At 43.5% G+C, this 18969-nt stretch overlaps 1 protein-coding gene and 1 long non-coding RNA gene across 4 annotated transcripts in view; both read right to left on the reverse strand.

The window, feature by feature from the left end:
- Positions 1 to 18969, reverse strand: part of LOC125964229 (uncharacterized) — a 165427-nt gene that overhangs the window by 8359 nt on the left and 138099 nt on the right. The window lies entirely within an intron of this gene.
- The window catches only part of TMEM154 (transmembrane protein 154), a 48173-nt gene that overhangs the window by 8283 nt on the left and 20921 nt on the right, over positions 1 to 18969 (reverse strand). For 2 of the 3 annotated variants that reach the window (XM_049709128.1, XM_012536086.3), the window contains exons 2-6: positions 16886 to 17131; positions 16757 to 16795; positions 10570 to 10597; positions 9315 to 9400; positions 7190 to 7250 (exon numbers count right to left, since the gene is read on the reverse strand). In XM_049709128.1, the coding sequence (XP_049565085.1) occupies positions 7190 to 7250; positions 9315 to 9400; positions 10570 to 10597; positions 16757 to 16795; positions 16886 to 17131 (460 nt within the window). The remainder of the gene's footprint in view (positions 1 to 7189; positions 7251 to 9314; positions 9401 to 10569; positions 10598 to 16756; positions 16796 to 16885; positions 17132 to 18969) is intronic. The other variant, XM_033403309.2, reaches the window with a different exon arrangement.

The following is an 18969-nucleotide window of genomic DNA, read 5'->3' on the forward strand; positions in this document are numbered from 1 at the left end:
TAAATCAGGGCTCAGCCACTTTCTCGCTGTGTGACCTCGAGCAAGTTAACATTTCTTAGCCCATCTCATCTGCAAAACATGCATAATAATACCATGTGCCTTAGAAGGCTGTTGGAAAAAAATCAATGAGAAAATGTAGGCGAAGCTCTCTGCCACGGGCCCGACCTCCAGACACATGAACGGGCATTCTGATTTTGCTAGATTCTATGCCAGTAAATGTTCAGTTAAACACAAGCTTGAACATTGCTTCAAATATCCACAGCCTTTAAGAAACTATCTTCCAAAACAAACTTTCAGTTTCTGAGGACAGTGTAACCTCAATGCGGTTTGTTTAGAACACTCTACAAACATTATGAAGGCTTAAAGTGTGACACTGCCCACCAACCAGAACCCATTCATTTAAAGCATCAAAGAGCACAGGACCTCATGCATGATATGTGTGGAATTTATGTGCTTATAGATCTGGCCACTGACAACGTGCCAGGCCCGCCACACTAGAGACAGTCCCAGTGTGGGTACAAGTTGCTTCAGCAGTGGGTCAGCAGGTCATTCCTAGTGTCGCAACTCTCACACGCGATTTTCACCGGTGGTGTGATGGCCAACGTGCCTGTTAGTAAGTCAGCAACCCGGGACCTGGCTCCCCACCCATGCCCGAGCCTGGAGGCATTATTCTCCCTCACGCTCGTTCCTTTATTGAGTTAGATGTGTTCCCTGCTATCTTTTTGGCTATTTATCATCTCTGTGAAATGATCGAATCAGCCCTGATGTTTCCAGCTCTGGCAAATGCTAGAATTCCCTGTTAAAAATATCTTGGCAAACTGCCACAGAATTGCAACAAATAAAATCAGTGATCCCGCTTCAAACCTCTGTTATTTGCCTTGATGTTAATTCGTACGGCTTTGGTCACTTATCTGTGACAGCAGCATGAGTGAGTGATTTTTCTCAGAGGGTTATATGTAGATATTTTAAGAATGTGGGGTAGCTTTCCAAAAAGCTGTATAGTAACAAGCCTCCAAACTGTAAAAAACCAATTGAATTGATTAAAAAGCATCATCTGATGATTTTTAAGAAAGCATTTAAGTGGAACACCACCAGTTAAATGAGGAGGTGCAATTGTAACACCTGGTTTCATAACTGCCCCTTGGTTGCGGTCAGGATCAGATAAGCCATCTTTGTCCTTCTGACCAGTTTACCTTGTAACAATCCCTCTTTCTGACCACAGCTAATGTTGCCTGCCTCCCAAGATGTAATAAACCTATGCTAAACCTTTCTCTAATGATGATGCTTTCTAACTTGGTTTGGGGAGGAGTGCAAAGTTCAGTTTAGCACAAAGTCACGGAACAGTTAGATCATGCTCTCTTCCGCGTCATCAGTAGAACGTCCCTTCTCCTTCCCGTAAGAGGCCTGCCCAGGTGGAATTATAGAGACGAGAATCTGGCTGCCATCAGAGCCAGGTCCAGAATTGGTCCAAGACACATAGATCATGCCCACGGTGTAGACACAATCTGGGCTAGTATTCAAACGAGGCTGTGGTGTATTGAATTTAGTGCATCTTCTCTCACCCACCACAGACAGGCATAGACACACACATACACACACACCCCTACATGTTAACCATGTCATTTGAGGTTAGCATCCTGCAGGATTATAAACTGTTACTTTGTATCCCTCATGATACTTAGCTCGGATTTGAGGGAAATCAGTTGGCACTTAATATACTTAATATTTAATACTTGTTGACTTTTAAATGACTAGAGGGACTGGAGAGAAAAAGAGGAAGGAAACTCATAAAGTAATTGGAAGCGGCCACAGAGATTTACTGGAGTGGAGAGGCCAGAACGGTTCACACAAAACTGCTGTTTTCTTGCAATTCATGGTTCAGTCTTGTCAATGTCTGCACTGCATCAGCCACCGAAGACTTTCATAGTTGGCCTCATGGTGGATGGCTTTCTTGCTACTAAGGGTTCTTTTTAAAAGTTTCTAATTTGTCTTTTCATTTATGGAATATCTCTTTTATTTTAACTAATTAGTCAAAGAAAATGAAAATCCAATTTTAAACTCTTCTCTAGATTGAGCTTCATCAAAAACTTGCTGTGCAAACTTGGACAAATCACTTAACCTCTCTGATTTCCAGGTTTACTCAGATGGATTGTTTCATTTTTAGCTGGTTGTCTTGGCATGATGTGGACAATGCCAGGCACATATTAGGCACTCAATAGGTATATTTGAAAAATTACACTGATGATCATACTTTCTCCAAAAAAACACAAAGAGAAGGGAAGAAACAGGGAGAAATTAAAAAAATTCTCTATTAAGCTAACCTGCATTTTCCTGAAAAATACTAAAGTGATACATTTTTATATTATTGAGCTCAGACATGAATCATAAAATGAACAATGGAGGGCTTCCCTGGTGGCGCATTAGTTGAGAATCTGCCTTCTGATGCAGGGGACATGGGTTCGAGCCCTGGTCTGGGAAGATCCCACATGCCGCGGAGCAACTAGGCCCGTGAGCCACAATTACTGAGCCTGCGCGTCTGGAGCCTGTGCTCCGCAACAAGAGATGCCGCGATAGTGAGAGGCCCACGCACAGCGATGAAGAGTGGCCCCTGCTTGTCACAACCAGAGAAAGCCCTCGCACAGAAACGAAAACCCAACACAGCAAAAATAAATAAATTAATAAAAATACATTGGTGTCTGAGTCTCACACCCGAGATTCTTAAAAAAAAAAAAAAAAAAAGAACAATGGAATTATTACAAAAGCAGAACAGGTATACTGTTACTTACCTTCTTTGACTTGGTTAATTTCCTAGGTAGTAGTAGCTAGGTATCTGGTATCTAGAATAAGTGTCTTATTATTGTTGTTATTACTGTACTTTCAAATTTATAAATTGACTTGGATGAAATCTAACTCTCCCCCAATCTTTCCCAATGCTGTTACTCAACATAAAATCATCACTGTGGCCAACAGGCATAAAGGGAAAGAAGACGTGCGCTTGGCTAATATTTGCAATTCCTTTTCTGTGGTTATTCACCTAAGCTTGCAGAGGCAGAAACACCACGCTTTCAGGAAATTGTCTAGTTATAAAGGCCTCAGGAAGAAGGAAGAGACTGCCCAGACTGTAAGCACCAAGATGAAAGGAATTCCATCTTGTTTTTGCCACTGTCGAGTGGCATTAGAGAAGGTATTGTAAGGATGGGGGTAGACAATAAGGGAGTGAATTCTTTCAAGACAATTTAAACAATAATAAAACCAACTCAATGGATCTGTTTTTTGTTATCAACACACGCTGGCAAGGCTGAACAATGTCGGTGATGAAATTCTCTTCAACTCTAGGGCAGAACTCAGCTCCACCCTGCCCACCCCTTGGACACTGTTCCACTGACACTGTTCCCGGTACCCCATACGTTGCCTGGCACATAACATGTACGAATTATAGGGAAAAATGCTAAGGTGGGAAATAAGGATATAGAATTCCCCTTCCCCCACCATTCCTTTGCTGTCTTTTCCCACTGATTTTTTTGAAAACATGAAAACCATACTTTAAACTTCCCATGGTACTTTGCACATCCCTGGCCCTTATTAAAATCCTGTGCTAAATTTCAGATTCCACAGCTCGAGGAAAATGTCCACTCAGTGAGGACAAGGCGAAGTAATGAGGAACTGCTGGCTAATGGGATGTGTGGGAAAAGTCTGGAAAGACCTGAGATTATGAACCTGAACAAGAGAAGGTGAAGGGTTGACGTCTGCACACAATGTAGTGCATTAAGTGTAGGCTGGTGACCAGATCACCTCGTTGTCCCAGGATCAGAGTGGACTTTATGGATAACAGAGGCTCTATGTCACAGTGTCTTTCTAGCATCAAGAAGTAAATGGATTCCAGAAGTCTTAGTTCCCCATCCTCCTGCTAGTCCAAGCAGGATGGGGAAGTGTGTTTTCCACTACGTTCAATCTGCAGTGACTGTTATGTACTTTCTGAAGCATTAGAGTCACCCGTATACTGCTTAGACGGTAGAGGAAGGATGATTCACAGAGGTCAAAACCACTGGGGAACTTTGGACGTAATGATGTGTCAAAATAGGTTAACCGATTGTAACGAAGGTCCCGCTCTGGTGGGGGGTGTCAACAGCGGAGAGGGTTGTGCATGTGGGAGCCAGGGGTATGGGGGACTTCTATGTAATTTCTGCTCAATTTTGCTGTGAATCTAAAACTGCTCTAAAATAGAAAATCTTTAAAAAAAAAAAAAAAAGTCAGTTGGAGAGGATGGGGAGAATTATTGCCAGAGCATAAAAGAATTCATTTCATTTGTGTGGTGCTTTAAAACTTACAAAGTTTTTTTCTCTCTTGGGATCCTGTGAAACTAGAAGGACAGGTGGCATTATATCCATTTTACAAGATGAGGAAACTGAAGCTTACAGAGTTAAAGTGACTTGTCTTAGTACAAAGAATAAATGATCATCCAAGTCGGGTCTTGAAACCAGTCTTCTGATTCTAAGCCCAGTGACCATTGCACTCACCACCTGTATCTCTAATGATTCACAAGCTTTCAGAAAAAAAATCTTCTATCTGTCCTGGATTCAAGGTTCAAAGTAAATGTTTCATCAATTATCAATGTAATTAAGACAATAAGAGAAAGAAATGTAAATAAAATCACGACAGAAAAGATTATCCAAACTACAAGATAATCCAAACTATGTACCCTTTCAAAAATTCCGGACGGCTGAGAGGACTATTCTGAAATCACCAGCATATTACCTACGCTGGTAATGGATGGGGAACCTAAAGGCTGCAGATCATTACTAGGGGATGAAACAAATTCATAATTTCTCAGGATTGGTGAGCGCCAAAAAGAAGTCCCCAGGGAAACCAGGAGCAAAAAGAATGCTCCACATACTAGATGTGCCTGGACCTTAGGACACAGGCTCATTCACCCAAAAGGCAATAAGTTTATGTATATCAATTCTAACTTTTTATAATAATTAAAAATAACTAATACTTATTGAGAGTTAATTTTGTACCAGGATTTGTTCTAAGTGCTTTGTACTTTTCTGAGTTTTTAGTGAATAAAAATTAAATTTGCTCTGCAATATCATGATACCCTTTGAAGTAATCAGACAGTGTCATCAGCACCAAAGATTGGGGACTTGCCACTCTTGGTTCTATAACCCTGGTCCTGGCTTCATCAAGAGGGAATGAGGTGACAGCTTGACAGTTGTCCTGTGAATTAAAACCAGACCAACAGAGGAATGTAGACATTCCCTTTAAAATCAATAATTTAGCATGAAGCAGCTCTCCGAACAGGTTAAGGCTTTTTGCCTTAGAAGCGGAAATGTGGTAGAGCTTACTTCAGAGACCAGCCTCTCGGCATTTCAAAAACATGATTTCTAAGACGCTTTTAGCACCATACAATTCTCTAACGTTAAGCTTCTTCTATGTTGCCAATAATTTCAAGGAACAAGAGCAGGTATATAAACACCAATGACATCTCACATCTTTTGAGGGTGCACATCAGAGATGCAGTAATAAGATATTTATAAGGTTTTGGGGGGTGATCTGAGCCCTAAACTGGACACACATAGATGTTCATTTTTAGGTAAAAATGCAAAGGAAATAATTCCTTCGTAATGTCCTCTGTGATACTCCCACGAGCATTCTTTTTTTTCTTTCATCTTCTTGTTAATGTCTGATATCTCCTTTAAATAGGATAGACTCTTTTCTGAACCAGTGGTGAATTCTAACATGCAAGTACCCGCAGAGGTAACAATGACTGACATCTACAATAAGGTGCATATCCTGCATCAGAGCGGAGGCTCACCTCAGTAAGATTATGGTGGCACGACTTCTCAGGTAAGGCTTAGGGGAGGAAGCAGAACAAGGGTCTGGAAGACAGACATCTGACTGCCCCAATCACTGTCTAATAATCAGTCTTTCCTTGCATCGCTCTGGCTTCAGGAACTGCTTGTGACAAGTGACTGCGCTCTGGAAACATTTAAGGGGACTTAAGGTGCAGGGCCTCTGGGTAACTTGGAAGGAGAGACGGTGGGTGGTCTTTATCCTGCTTTGAAAATGTCTTCTGTTTATTCCGACAGAAGTGTAATATCTCAGTTACAGGCTCAGTCAAGTTCCCTACTCGTTGGTCATCTCGGAGTCACCCCATCAGCAATTCTGTGCCCCCCAAATCACAGCAGTGCTCTGTGGAGCAAGTCCCTGACTTACTGAATCATCAATCCTATTTCCTGCGAGCATGTCCCAGGTCCTGACCAAAGGATTCTCTGATCAAAAACACCCAGACACGGTAATTTCTATCCTCACAAAAGATAATATAATTTAAACAAGACTGTGGAAGGCTAAAGGACGCACAGGCCCCAGTGCGCTAAAATTTTCTATTAAGCAGAGCCACCTAGTGGTAGAATGGAGTATGGGTTTTAAAAAAATTCTCATTTAATTTCTCTCATATAACAATCCAATTCAGGCGGGGTTTTCTTTTGTTTTGTTTATGTTCATTTTACTCACTCTTGTTTACAGTTACCCCTTTGAGATTGTCACCTCCATCTGTTTTCCTTACCAAACATCTACTCATCCAAGGTCAACAAACCTACAGTTTGTCATAATCAGAAAGTTTTAGGACTAAAACAGAAGCCGACTCAACAGTGTCTCTTTAGAAGGGCAAAAAAATGTCACTACTAATTTATTTCTAAAGATAAAGAGTCACTAGGATATTTAATTTGTACCTTTCTATTTTCCATAATTACACTTTCGTTTCTCCATACACCCATGAAAACTGTCACATAAAATTTATAGGCACAGGGACTTTCCTGGTGGTCCAGTGGTAAAGAATCCACCTTCCAATGCAGGGGACATGGGTTCCATCCCTGGTCAGGGAACTAAGATCCCACATGTCGCGGGGTAGCTAAGCCCGCACGCCACAACTACTGAGCTGGCGCCCTGAACTACAGAAGAGAAAACCCGCACACCACAACTAGAGAGAAGCCCGCGTACCACAACAAAGAGCCCGTGTGCCAGCAACTAAGACCCGATGCGGCCAAAAATAATAAAATAAATAAATGAATAATAAAGAAATCTTAAAAAGAAATTTATAGGCACAGAGAAGGTGAGCAAAAGTCCTCAACTGTGGTCTCCAATCTCCCCCTCCCAACCATATATAATCTGTGGTAGAAATTAGAAGTACCTTGGGTTGCTGTGGTTTGGTTCCTTTTCTTCCTCTAAAGTAGGTAAACACTCATAGTTGGCTAGGACAGAATAAAAGCAAGCTCATTGTTAGTCACTAAAATTCTGTTTTTTATCTACAAAACTCGTGCAGTTGAGTATCACATTTCTCTGATCTGTATGGTTAGTTGTGCAGAAATGGCCTCACCAGGGAGTTTCAGAGGTTAAAAGATTAATGACGGCAAGGCTCTTGAAATGGAAAAAGCACTAACAGCACAGATACAAGACTTCAACGTGCCTCTGGCCCCGTTGGAAAGGGCACAATTCATCACTGCTTGGTTATTCAGTCCCTGAGGAACACCACTGGGGCTCCAAAGGCTAGAATCTGCATGGATCAGAGTAGACACAGGAATAAAACGGCTTCACCCAAGGTCCTGATGTGTCTGCAGAATGATTTCAGTCTGGAGGCACAACAGGAAAGAAGCAGGTAAAGTGGGGAACAGTCGACCTTGTTAAAGTCATCAGAATTCTCTCCTGTTACACGACTGCTGTTTCCAAGGGGGAGAAAAATCCACTGGATCTATCACCTGTGTCAAAGCCACTCTCTGCTTTAGCTGTCAAATGGAAATGCCTTCTTCCAGATTTCTGGTTTTAGTGAGTGTAACAGGATCATGATTTTATATTACAATTATCTGAGTCACAAAAGGAAATACACCAAAATATTAAGAGAGATTGGTTCTGGGTGGTGGAACACTATTCTTCTTCTTTTTTTTTTTTTTTGCATTTTCCAAATTCTACTGTATACGTATATTATTTTTATAAACTAAAAACAACAAGATGAAACTACTTTAAGGACTATCTCAATGACCCACTCCATCCTCAAATGCTTTACAGAACCATTCTTCCCTCAATACTGGACTATGAAAAACTGTTCAAAATTGTACAATTTAGTTAAATGGTTCTCATCTTCTGGAAAGCTCATCTTGATGAGCCTCTGGTACAAAAATTCTCACACCAAGCCTCTGGATTTGAGAACTCCATTGTAGGTTGTTGAATCTGACAGCTCCCAGGGTATTTGCTTTAAGATAAATGTTAAAAATACAAGTGATAGGATAATATAAATAGTAGATTGTAGTAGTTTAGCATGAGCATTAAAATAATTTATTGATTTTTTAAAGGAATCAAAAATAGAAAAAACAGCTGTCATCATTTTTACATCTAAATGTTGATTTAATGAAAAGTAAGGGACATATACTACAATTACTGCCAGATATCAATTGGAAACTAAGTTATAATTGGATATTTATATTACTATCTCTATTAGTGCTGTCCAGTAGAACTTTCTACAGTGAAGGGAGTGTTCTAGATTTGCACTGTCTGATATAATAGCTGTTAGCCACAGGGGGCTACTGAGCCCTCAAGATGTGGCTGGAATGAGTAAGGAACAAAATTTTAAATTTCATTTAATTTTTTAAATTTTAAGTTAAATAGACATATATGGCTAGTGCCTACTAGACAGACAGATCTATGTAAACCATATTTGATAAAGTTTTATATTTATATACAGATTAAAATCACAGATCTCTAGATTCTATAATATACCAGATAATGCCAGATGGTAACTTTTTCCAGATAGTTTGGTTTCAAGAGATTTCCTTGCTCGAAAATAAGATCATTTTCAAGAAGAAAAAGACCATTTGAAAAACTTGTGCGAAAATACAAAAGAGGGCTTCCCTGGTGGCGCGGTGGTTGAGAGTCCGCCTGCCGATGCAGGGGACGCGGGTTCGTGCCCCGGTCCCGGAAGATCCCACATGTCGCGGAGCGGCTGGGCCCGTGAGCCATGGCCGCTGAGCCTGCGCGTCCGGAGCCTGTGCTCCGCAGCGGGAGAGGCCACAACGGTGAGAGGCCCGCGTACCGCAAAAAAAAAAAAAAAAACAAAACAAAAGAGTAGCAACCATTGATGCAATAATTAAACTGCATATTTAAGGATGGTCAGACACCCTGCTTACTTCGTGCATGTGCCAGATGTAATGTGGGTGGGCTCACAGGGTCCCTCTAGGACTCATGGCATAGTTACAAATTGGGGGCGGCCTTCTCTTACCACAGAGCACAAAAAAACCCACCTTAGGTTATTCCACACCACATACCATTTCTATTCATGCTGTTCATCCACTTATCAAGCTCTTCCATTTCTATTTCCATCACAGAGGGTGTGTCTTCCTCAAAAATAGGGCTGGAGAGAGAAAATAAAGAGCTTGTTGGAAAAAACAAAACAAAAACCAAAACCAACATGTGTGATGTGCTGAATTTCGTTTGAGGAGCGCCTAGGATGTTGACCGTTGGCTGTGAGGAAGGCGAACTTGATTCAGTGCCTTACACTCCAGGGTAGGCTGGGGGTTTACCCTATTCAAGAGGACCAAACTCTAATAGGAAAAAAGGCAAAAACGAAAATAAACCGTCATCCATTACTGATGATGGGCTGAAAGGCAGCCCAGGAGACTCTGCTCCTCCGGAAGGTACCAAGCCCGAGACTCCTCCGGGGAGTTGCCACATTTAGCATTTTAGCCTTGCTCAATTTCACTTCCCTTTCTTTGGGGGTTTTTGATCAGTGCTCCACGTCCAGAGGCCACGGTCAACAGGCTACTTTCATCACCTCGCCCTTCCATTCCCAGGCTTTCCTGCCTTGAAGAAATGGAGCCCTTGTGCTAAAAAATCCACCGTCCTCCCTAGCCGGGGCTCAGCGCGCAGTTCAGGGGAGAAGCCCAGGTTAATGTCGGTGGGGTTGGGGGAGGGGACCACCTGCTCTGAGCGCTGTGCTGCGTAGGCGCCACCCTGCAGAGGAAGCCAGCCTAGTGTCCAAATAACCGGGCTGGGGGGGGTGGTGACAGAGGTGGTGGTGACATCGCCCCAGGCCACTCCTCCGGGTGTCATCCTCTTTTCCTCTCTCTCCTCCACCCCCTCCCGCCACCTCCATTCCTCTTCTCGCCCCCTCTCCCCACCACGCACTGCTTCTCAACATACAAACCTCAGGCTTCTACCAGGGCTCCCCTCCCTTAATAACCAGCTAAAGTCTCTTCCCTGGAGATAAAATTTTTAATCAGAATAAATGAACGGATGTCCTTGAAATACACCCAGCGTCAGCATACTCAACCAACAATGCATTTGGAATCAGTAGCAGTCAGAAAAAAAAGTTCTTTTCTGAACAAAGGACCCTGCCCTCCTCTCAGATCTCCCCTGGGGTGAGGTGTGGGCACTCGGGCACATCCTCCTGGGGCTGGGGAAGCCAAAGGTCCCCGGAAGGGGTGTCAAACCCAAAACTATTGAAAAGCCGGCTCTCTAATCTGTTCATCCCCTGACATCCTGGCCTATCCCGAGCTGGACTGGAGGCAGTGGGGAACTTACAGTTTCATGTTTTCACTTCCCAGGTCATCTAAAAGAGAGTAAATATAAAAGTCGTGTTAACTTTCAGTGTGTGTAACAACTTTTTATTTCCAACAGCTGAAATCTCCTCTACAAAGAGAGGAAATTACTTCAAGTAGATAACGTTTTGAAAGGAGCAGTAGTTAACCTCTATGTCAAACAAGGGCAGACTGCCATATTGAAATGAGGTCCCATCCACGTGAAATCTGTTCTTTTAGATCTGGTGGCCCTCTGAGAGCGCTCACTTCACAGTGGATGTCCATCCCTCTTGACTATTTTTATCCATAGGAAGAGGAAAACAGTGGTAAGATGGAGAAAGGAGGAGTTGAAAAGAGGGCTTGTTCCTGGGCCCCCAGATGTGCCAGTTCAAACCACTGCTGTCTCATCTCCTTGCAACACACTGTCCCTTTGTCCCAGAGTAGGACGTGGGTTATCAATCACCGGCTCCCCCTGGAACTCTCCTCTCGCCCTGCTCTTTGTGTGGGTGGATCTCTCACAACCTTCTGGTCTCAGTGAAACCAAGTCCCCCCTAAAACAGAAGGTCCCCTACCAAGTTTATGATTGATCTCTCTATCCAAATCTTCATTCCCCTTCTTGTTCCCTCTGACCTCAGTCCTGTGCTAACTGAACACTAACCAACCAGAGTCAGATGACTAAAACTGCTGTTATCGATAACATCGTTAATGGACTAAAATTGCTGTTGTAGATCTCATCATTAAAGCACAAACTCAGGTTGTTTCTCCAGGGCAAGTGGTGCTCACAGACCCCCAGCCATGGACCACCTCGTCAGAGAATCGTAAACCAGAAACGTCCTGACTCCCAGAATCAACGATTAAGAAATGTCACAGAGGGCTTCCCTGGTGGCGCAGTGGTTGAGAGTCCGCCTGACGATGCAGGGGACACGGGTTCGTGCCCCGGTCTGGGAAGATCCCACATGCCGCGGAGCAGCTGGGCCCGTGAGCCATGGCCGCTGAGCCTGCAGGTCCGGAGCCTGTGCTCCGCAACGAGAGAGGTCACAACAGTGAGAGGCCCGCGTACCGCAAAAAAAAAAAGAAAGAAAGAAAGAAAAAGAAATGTCACAAGACGATGATTAATCGCAGCTTCTTTGTTCTTCTTTAAAAACACCCCTAACTCAGTGATCAAGTTGGACTGGATCTGAGGCTTGTCTCCCACCCCCTTGCTTGGCGCCCTGCAATAAATCCTTCCTTTGCTGCAAACTCTGGCTTCCTTTGCTCTTTCAGAGCCTGGCTTCCTGCACCCTGGGCACTCGAGCCCTTTTCCCAGTTACATCAGCTTATACTCTTTCCTCAGAGAGGCCTTCCCTACCTCCTCTGTCTGAAGTAAGGCCCATCTTTCCTACTGCTTCCCAGCTCAGATCCTCGTGTGCTCCTCCATAGTGTCTGCCACAATTTGTCATTGATCAGTTTCTCTGTTTAACTCTTTTTTGTCTGTCACTCCCACTAGACCATAGCTGCCAAAGGGCGGGGATCATGTCTGCCTTGTTCATGGTGGCATCCCCCAGCCCTACCCCATCCAGCTTGCACGGTACCTGACAAACACCCCGTAAATATTTATTGAATAAATGAATAGGTCTTAATCTGGATTGTCCAGCCCTGGGGTTAAATGTGTGCCCAATGTTTTGGATTTAACATTCTCATAGTAGTGAAACTTCCAACAAGCCTGCTTTTTGTCGCTGTTAGTTGAAGTGAGTCAGGTAACAGTTTGCAAAATGGCTTGAATGCTGACCAGACTCCAGATGAACACGGGCAAGAATTAGAGCCCAGGGCTCAGACTCTGTTTTGTTTGGCAGTGGAACCAATGCACCCAGAGAAACGAGGCAATGATGGCCAGCGAGTGGATAGCACAGCCCCACTGCACCTTCTATGATGTGAAAACCACTGGGAAGCAAACCGTTTTGTAGAGGTCCACTGAATAGTCAAATGGTCTCGATCCTTAGCCATCAGAGGCCGCCTTTGTCTGGCAGGCAGAGGTGCAGGTCCTCAGCGAGGGAACACAACCAGCAGGCACCTGGAACTGAGCTCCTGGCAGCCGGGAGCTGCTGTAATTTCCTGTGGGTTGGCAAGCTTTAATGGCACAGCTAACCCAGGAAAGTTGGGCACAGATGTCAGTTTCATGCCATCACTGCTTCCCTTCGAGGGGCTGTAGGTTGTGTCCTCCTGCCTCTCGGTAGGAATCTGAAGCTTCCTGCAGGTGCCTGACTCCTCAGACACTTCAGTTGGGGAAAGGGGAGTATGTTCATCTCATTTTATATCCATGCATTTTTCATCTAAAATGTACAGGCTATTCCTTAAGGGATTTTACTATAAATAAAGCCCCTATACAGCTGAACCTCCCTACAGGTGACCCATAAAAATGCCCCTGTTTTGTCCCTCCCGCCTTCCCCTCCCTCTTTCCCTGCTTAATAACCCCTTACAGCCCCACCGTGGGGGGGGGGGGGATTTATCTTTCTAATCTGGGTGCCCGCAGGCTTCGCGGTGAGTCAAAGCTAGCCCTGCATGCGGATGATAGAAAAGTTTAAAAACCCATTACAAAAGTGCTCCAGATGCACCAAACGCGAAGCTCCTGTAATCAGTATTCAAAGAGAGCAAAAAGCCTCCTGTGGCCTCGTCTCCCCTGCTCCACGGCCATTACCCCTGCCCCAGTCGCCATGGCAACGGGAAAACATCTGGGAGAGCGCCCAGGAGCCGAGCATTAAGCTGGGAGGGAGACCAATTACCCGTCCTCAGCGATCAGGCCCTGCCCGCTCCACTCCACCTGGCTTCTGTCTCTTTATTAATAGCCACCTACTCCTTCTGCACCGGGAGGCAGACGCAGGTCTCACACAACCCACGACCCGCACTTGATTCCATTTTCCCTCCCACAGCCCTGCCACTTCCTGTCGGCCTCCACACTCCCTCCGCCTCCTTCAGTTCCCCCCTGACACCCACTTAGCCCCACGAAGCCCCCTGCCGGCTAGACTCCCGGGTGCACTTGACGGTAGGATTGCAGGGTAGAGGTGGGGACGGGGGACCCAGCAGGACACCGGCTCTCTTATCTGGTCTCTGTGCTGAACAGTGAGCAAGAGAGTCTTTCTGGAGCTTGAGCCCAGCCAAGTGTCCTGTAGTTAAAACCTGTTTAAAGGGATGCTTTACTGCCAGCTGTTTCCCCTGCAGCTCTTTCCCAGAGATGCAGCACATCAGGACACCTAATAAATGTTAAATAATAACAACTGCAAATCTAATGCCTGCAAGTCTAGGGAAAAGGACAATAGCACATTAAGTCACTACACAGCCTTCCCTTTCCTGGACAAGGAACGGACAGGCCCAAAGAAAAAAGGTAATTTCCAAACAGGTGAAGTGTTCTTTCTACAAATATTGGCCAAGTGCTCCCCAGTTGTCAAATTTAAAGACATTTCTTGGTGTGGAAGAATAGAGCAGGCTCTATTCACCTGAGGACAGAAACAACGTGTCTATTCCTAACCTGAGACATCACCCATGCCCTCCCACAAAACATTCCTTTGGGAACTTTCCAAGCAAAATGCTGGTCTGACGCAGTATGACAGTTTTATTTTTCCTGGAAAAATAAATTAAAAATATATTTAAATCAAATTCCGTTAATTTAAATATATTCTCCTTTTATTGACTCGCATTATAATGCTAAATATGAATGGGGGGACTTCAGTGGGCAGTGGTTGTGAACATTTTCTCTGTCAGTCTGTCTGAAGAGAGAGTCATCAGTTAACCATCTGAATCTATATTAAAGGAGTGGCAAGTAAAAGAAAATATTCCAATAAAGCGCTCCTTACCAAAAACTTTGGTGATAAGCAGTTGCTTTGAAATTCTAAGTTTTCCATTTGTGTTTTCTTAAAGTGAGGCATATTTAAAGTAAAAACGATATGCCAATTTGTATTAAGAATAATGTGCAAATTTACTTTTACCTCTGAGAATAAGTGTTCTCTAAAAAACGTTCTCACATTCTTTCATCAACTCATTCCTGCAACACATTTATTGAGCAGCTAATATATGTGTTGGGCTAGGCATTCTGTTAGATAAAAGGGATAATAATAATTAGCTGACACAATATGCTGGGTACTGTTTTTTCTAAGTGCTTTAAACAGATGAATCCACTTAATTCACGCAACAACTCTATGAGGTAGGTGCTGAGTTTGCCCATTTGACAGATGAGGAAACTGAAGCAGAGGTCATAGAGCTAGGAAAGGCAAAAGCCAACTAGGCAGAGTATTCCAAAGTCTGTCCTTGCCACACTATTCAACAAGATAAATAAGACAAGTTCTTAGTTCTCTCGGACCTTAAAGAGAACATAACCTCGTAAGAAAGAGAGACCAAAAAAAGGCAAGTCACCAACTTATGCCAGTGTAAATACTGTGCACAATAAGTGTGAACAGTCAAGAGGTGGTGATTAATTTTGCCTGGGGTGTGATTACTCAGCTCTTCATAAAATCTTTAGAACTGGGCATTGAAGAAGGGGGTGGCAGTTTGCCAAGCAACAAAGAAGGAAATTCCAGACAGAAGACATAGCATCAGTCAGGCATGGAGGCATCAGGAAAGGGAACAGCAAATACTGCCTGGACCGTGTCTGGGGTCAGTTCTCACTTGTGAATGGCTTTTGAATTTTGAGATTCTCCAAATAAAATTCAGTGAAAAGTCCCTTTCTGGATTTAGAGCCTCAGAGCATGACCATTTGACTAGTCAACCCCGACCTCTCCCTGACCCCATGACTACATTAGGTAAGATCAGCTACAGGTTAGGGTTTGGGCAGGAAATTCTTACTTTCCCTACTTAAAAAAAAAAACGGGTCCAGGCAGCTCTGTTTGCTTTTTCTCTTTCTCTAGCTTACAAAGGAGCTCCCACGTGATGACTGTTATTAGGTCACCCTGAAATTGCAAGCAGTGGAGAAACATATGTATATCTTCTACTTTCTTGGAATCTATTACCCTGCCATGAAAGGTAATGCTCTTCTCTGCTTCCTTCCCGACTCGCATTTGCCCTACCTGCTGGCATAATGGAAAATGACCATTTACAGCTCCACGAGAGCTTAAAGCCTCTCCTGGTACTAGGATGGTGAGGGGGCCCGCAGGCCAAGGGCATGATCTCAAAGCCAGAGGTGCCCTGTTAGTGGATGTGAAGTACACAGAGTGAGTTTTGTATGCACATATAAATATGTATCTTATCACCGTTGAGTGACTTTTGGAATCCCTAAAGGCTTCAACTTGAAAATCTAATTGTGGCTTCCCTGGTGGCACAGTGGTTGAGAGTCCGCCTGCTGACGCAGGGAACACGGGTTCGTGCCCCGGTCCGGGAGGATCCCACATGCCGAGGAGCGACTGGGCCCGTGAGCCACGGCCGCTGAGCCTGCGCGTCCAGAGCCTGTGCTCCGCAACAGGAGAGGGCACAACAGTGAGAGGCCCGCGTACCACAAAAACAAACAAACAAACAAAAAAATCTAATTGGAGTCACTTTTACCGGCACAAGCCAAAAGAAACCAAGTCTGCTTTGGACTCAGAACTATCCCGACACCTAGTATTTGATAGTCCTGGCATTGGAAGTGAATCCTCTCAGAGTGTATCTCTGACCCTGGGGATGTTCTATCAGATTAGTTTTCCATTGATGATAGTTATCTTTAGCCAATCAGGGATTTCATTCTAAAAGTTAGCATAGATTTAATAGGAATAAGAACCATGCTTCACCCAGGCCTTTTCAAGATTAAATGGGGATGGGGCATAGGGCAGAAAACAGTATCTGTGACAAAGCACAGATGGAAGAATCCTCTTCTTGTGGCGGTGAGCCGAAGGACTCCAGCCTTCCCACCCTGTCCGCAATCTGACCCACATCTTCACCAGCCCAACTGTTTCCTCCAATGGTCGGGAAATGTTACGTTGACCTATTGGCCAAAATTACACAGGGCCCTCATCTAGATTAGATACAGAGATGGCAGCTGTGTATTTTAATTTTCAATTTAGGCTGAAAGCATTCTCTCTCTCTCTTTTTTTTTTAAATAGGAAGGAATATGACATTTATAAACTCTGGAAAACTTCATTGAAACAAGTCATTCATCACGTATTATTTTACGTAGTTGCTTCACTTAAAAACCTCTCGGTTTCTTTTCCCACACCATCCCAACTCCAGGCAGGTGTTAGGATAATACTTACTTGTCTGTAAAGCACTCTGAGATCCTCGGCTAGAAGGCTCTGTGTGGAAGCAAAAAGTATTGTGTTTTATCATTTATTCATTAACATATGAGGCAGTTGTCTGGAAATGGGAACAGGCAAAATATTTACCTTGTTTATTCCTTTTTCTTTTACGGTATATTACAAAGAGTATCACGGGTAAAAGTAGGACGGCCAATAAAATCACTGGGATCAACCCCATTAATATAAACTGTAATTGGCCTGCATCTTCACTAATAAGGGTAGGACTCATACTGACAGTGAATATTTCTGTGGTCACCGCAGCAAATATGCTCGGAACCGTAGCCTCTTCATCACTGCTTCCCAGTTCTGTTGACAGTTCTGTTTCTTCCATTTCTGTGGGAACACACACAAAATTGAGATTGTCATGGAGACAAAGTTAATATGGTATGTTTTCAATGATTTGAAATGTATCCGACATGCATCCAGTGATAAACTTGATCCGCTGGCTTTGGTCTTCCAGTTCAGTGTGACACAGAATACTATTGATCGAACATAAATGGAGCTCAACCTGGGAGTATATTGAACATGGATCAGAGCCCAGAGATAAACCTCGCACAAAGGCTGGCAGTTTAGACGCACTTAAGCCAAGGGCGTTGAGAAGCTTTGTTGTGTCAAGGGCGATATTCCAGGATATCCTATAGGGTATTTTAATAACATTTCTGAATAGATCTAAATTCCCTTTTACTGAGAGTTAAGCGCTTGCCACGTAACACTTTTAGGTAAAAGGATTGCACTATGTCCTAATTTTTTTTTTTTTAATAAAAGTTTACCTACCAATGGAAAAGAATTCTTTGAAATCAGGGTGACTGATCAGATGTCAGTGTAGGCCTCAGTTCTGCAGAGAACTAAGTCGTCTCTGAAATGATCCTACAGAAATCCTCCTGGACTCTAAATAAAAATATAATGTGTATCTCGTTTGTACAGTGAAATTCTCAAGGGGAAGTTCCCTTAGAAACTAAGGAAATTACACCAATATTTAAATTTATTGAATAACATGCATCTTTAGAACTTTCCCTATTAATAAGCTATATGCATGTTTATTCTGTTGGGACTTCAGATTGCGTTCGGAAACATCCATGGTTCATCACAGGATAGGAAAAGACTAGTAGCTAGATGATTATTTGAAAAATCTTTCCTCACCTGGCTCTGTAGTGACCATGGTCAGGAGAGCCCAGGTTTTCTTCCCATCGTGGTACAGTGTTGCCTATCATTCAGGTGGGGTCCAATGAGAAAACCAGCATATGAGCTGAGGCTACAGACAACTTATCCAATGGGATAATTTATGTGAAAGTTCTTTCTAAGGTGAAAGTTACTCTGCAAAGGAAGATGTCCACTTCCTGAAGCCATGTTCAGGAACATTAGGCCACCACCCAGAGGGTGACCGACTGGGCATGGCAGGATCAATTCAGTCCTTAGCTCTCCACATGACTGCATGACAATGATTTATAAAAGTATTCCTTTGATCACAGTCTAACTTTTCAGTTATATAAACACTTCAATTTCTCCGAAGGCCAGGGGATCCACTTGGTAATCATATCTGTCAATGCCACCCCAAACCCTCAGAATCAATTACAAACTGCAGAGTCTAAGTAACTGGTGTTCTTCTCGTGTATATACTGAAAGCAGGATTAAAAAATATCTACCACTTATTGACCTCTGCCTTCAGGGTTAAGTGACTTTGCCCTATATTTATGTCTTTGAAATAAGGTAAGTCAATAACGTATTCACACATTTGTTAAAAGCTTTGATATATCACATATCACTCTGGACCAGGAAAAGATATTTGTCCACCAGGACAATCTCCTCCTTAAAATCACCCTGCTTGCAGAACTACTGGGACCAAACAGCATTCTTCACTGGTAACCCAGGCCAGCAAAGACTGGATACATTTGGGGGGGACAGGTGGGCAGTGGGAGCAGTGGCACACACACAAATGCAGTTGGTGACAATGGCCCTATTCCTTGAAGTCAGTGCTGATGGACCTTCCTCCAATAACCAGACCTCCTTTTTATTTCTTCTGTTTATTTACTTCTGCTACTGCTATAGCTGCTGCTATGATTTCAAGTTACCTTTTCAGATAACTTACTAAGAGCCAAGCCCTGTGCTCTGCCTTGTACCCAGATTATCTCATTTTGTCCCCACCATTTTTTCAGATAGAAACCGGGCAGGGA

This window comes from Orcinus orca, chromosome 4 (assembly GCF_937001465.1).
Source record: "Orcinus orca chromosome 4, mOrcOrc1.1, whole genome shotgun sequence".
NCBI classification, from domain to species: domain Eukaryota; kingdom Metazoa; phylum Chordata; class Mammalia; order Artiodactyla; family Delphinidae; genus Orcinus; species Orcinus orca.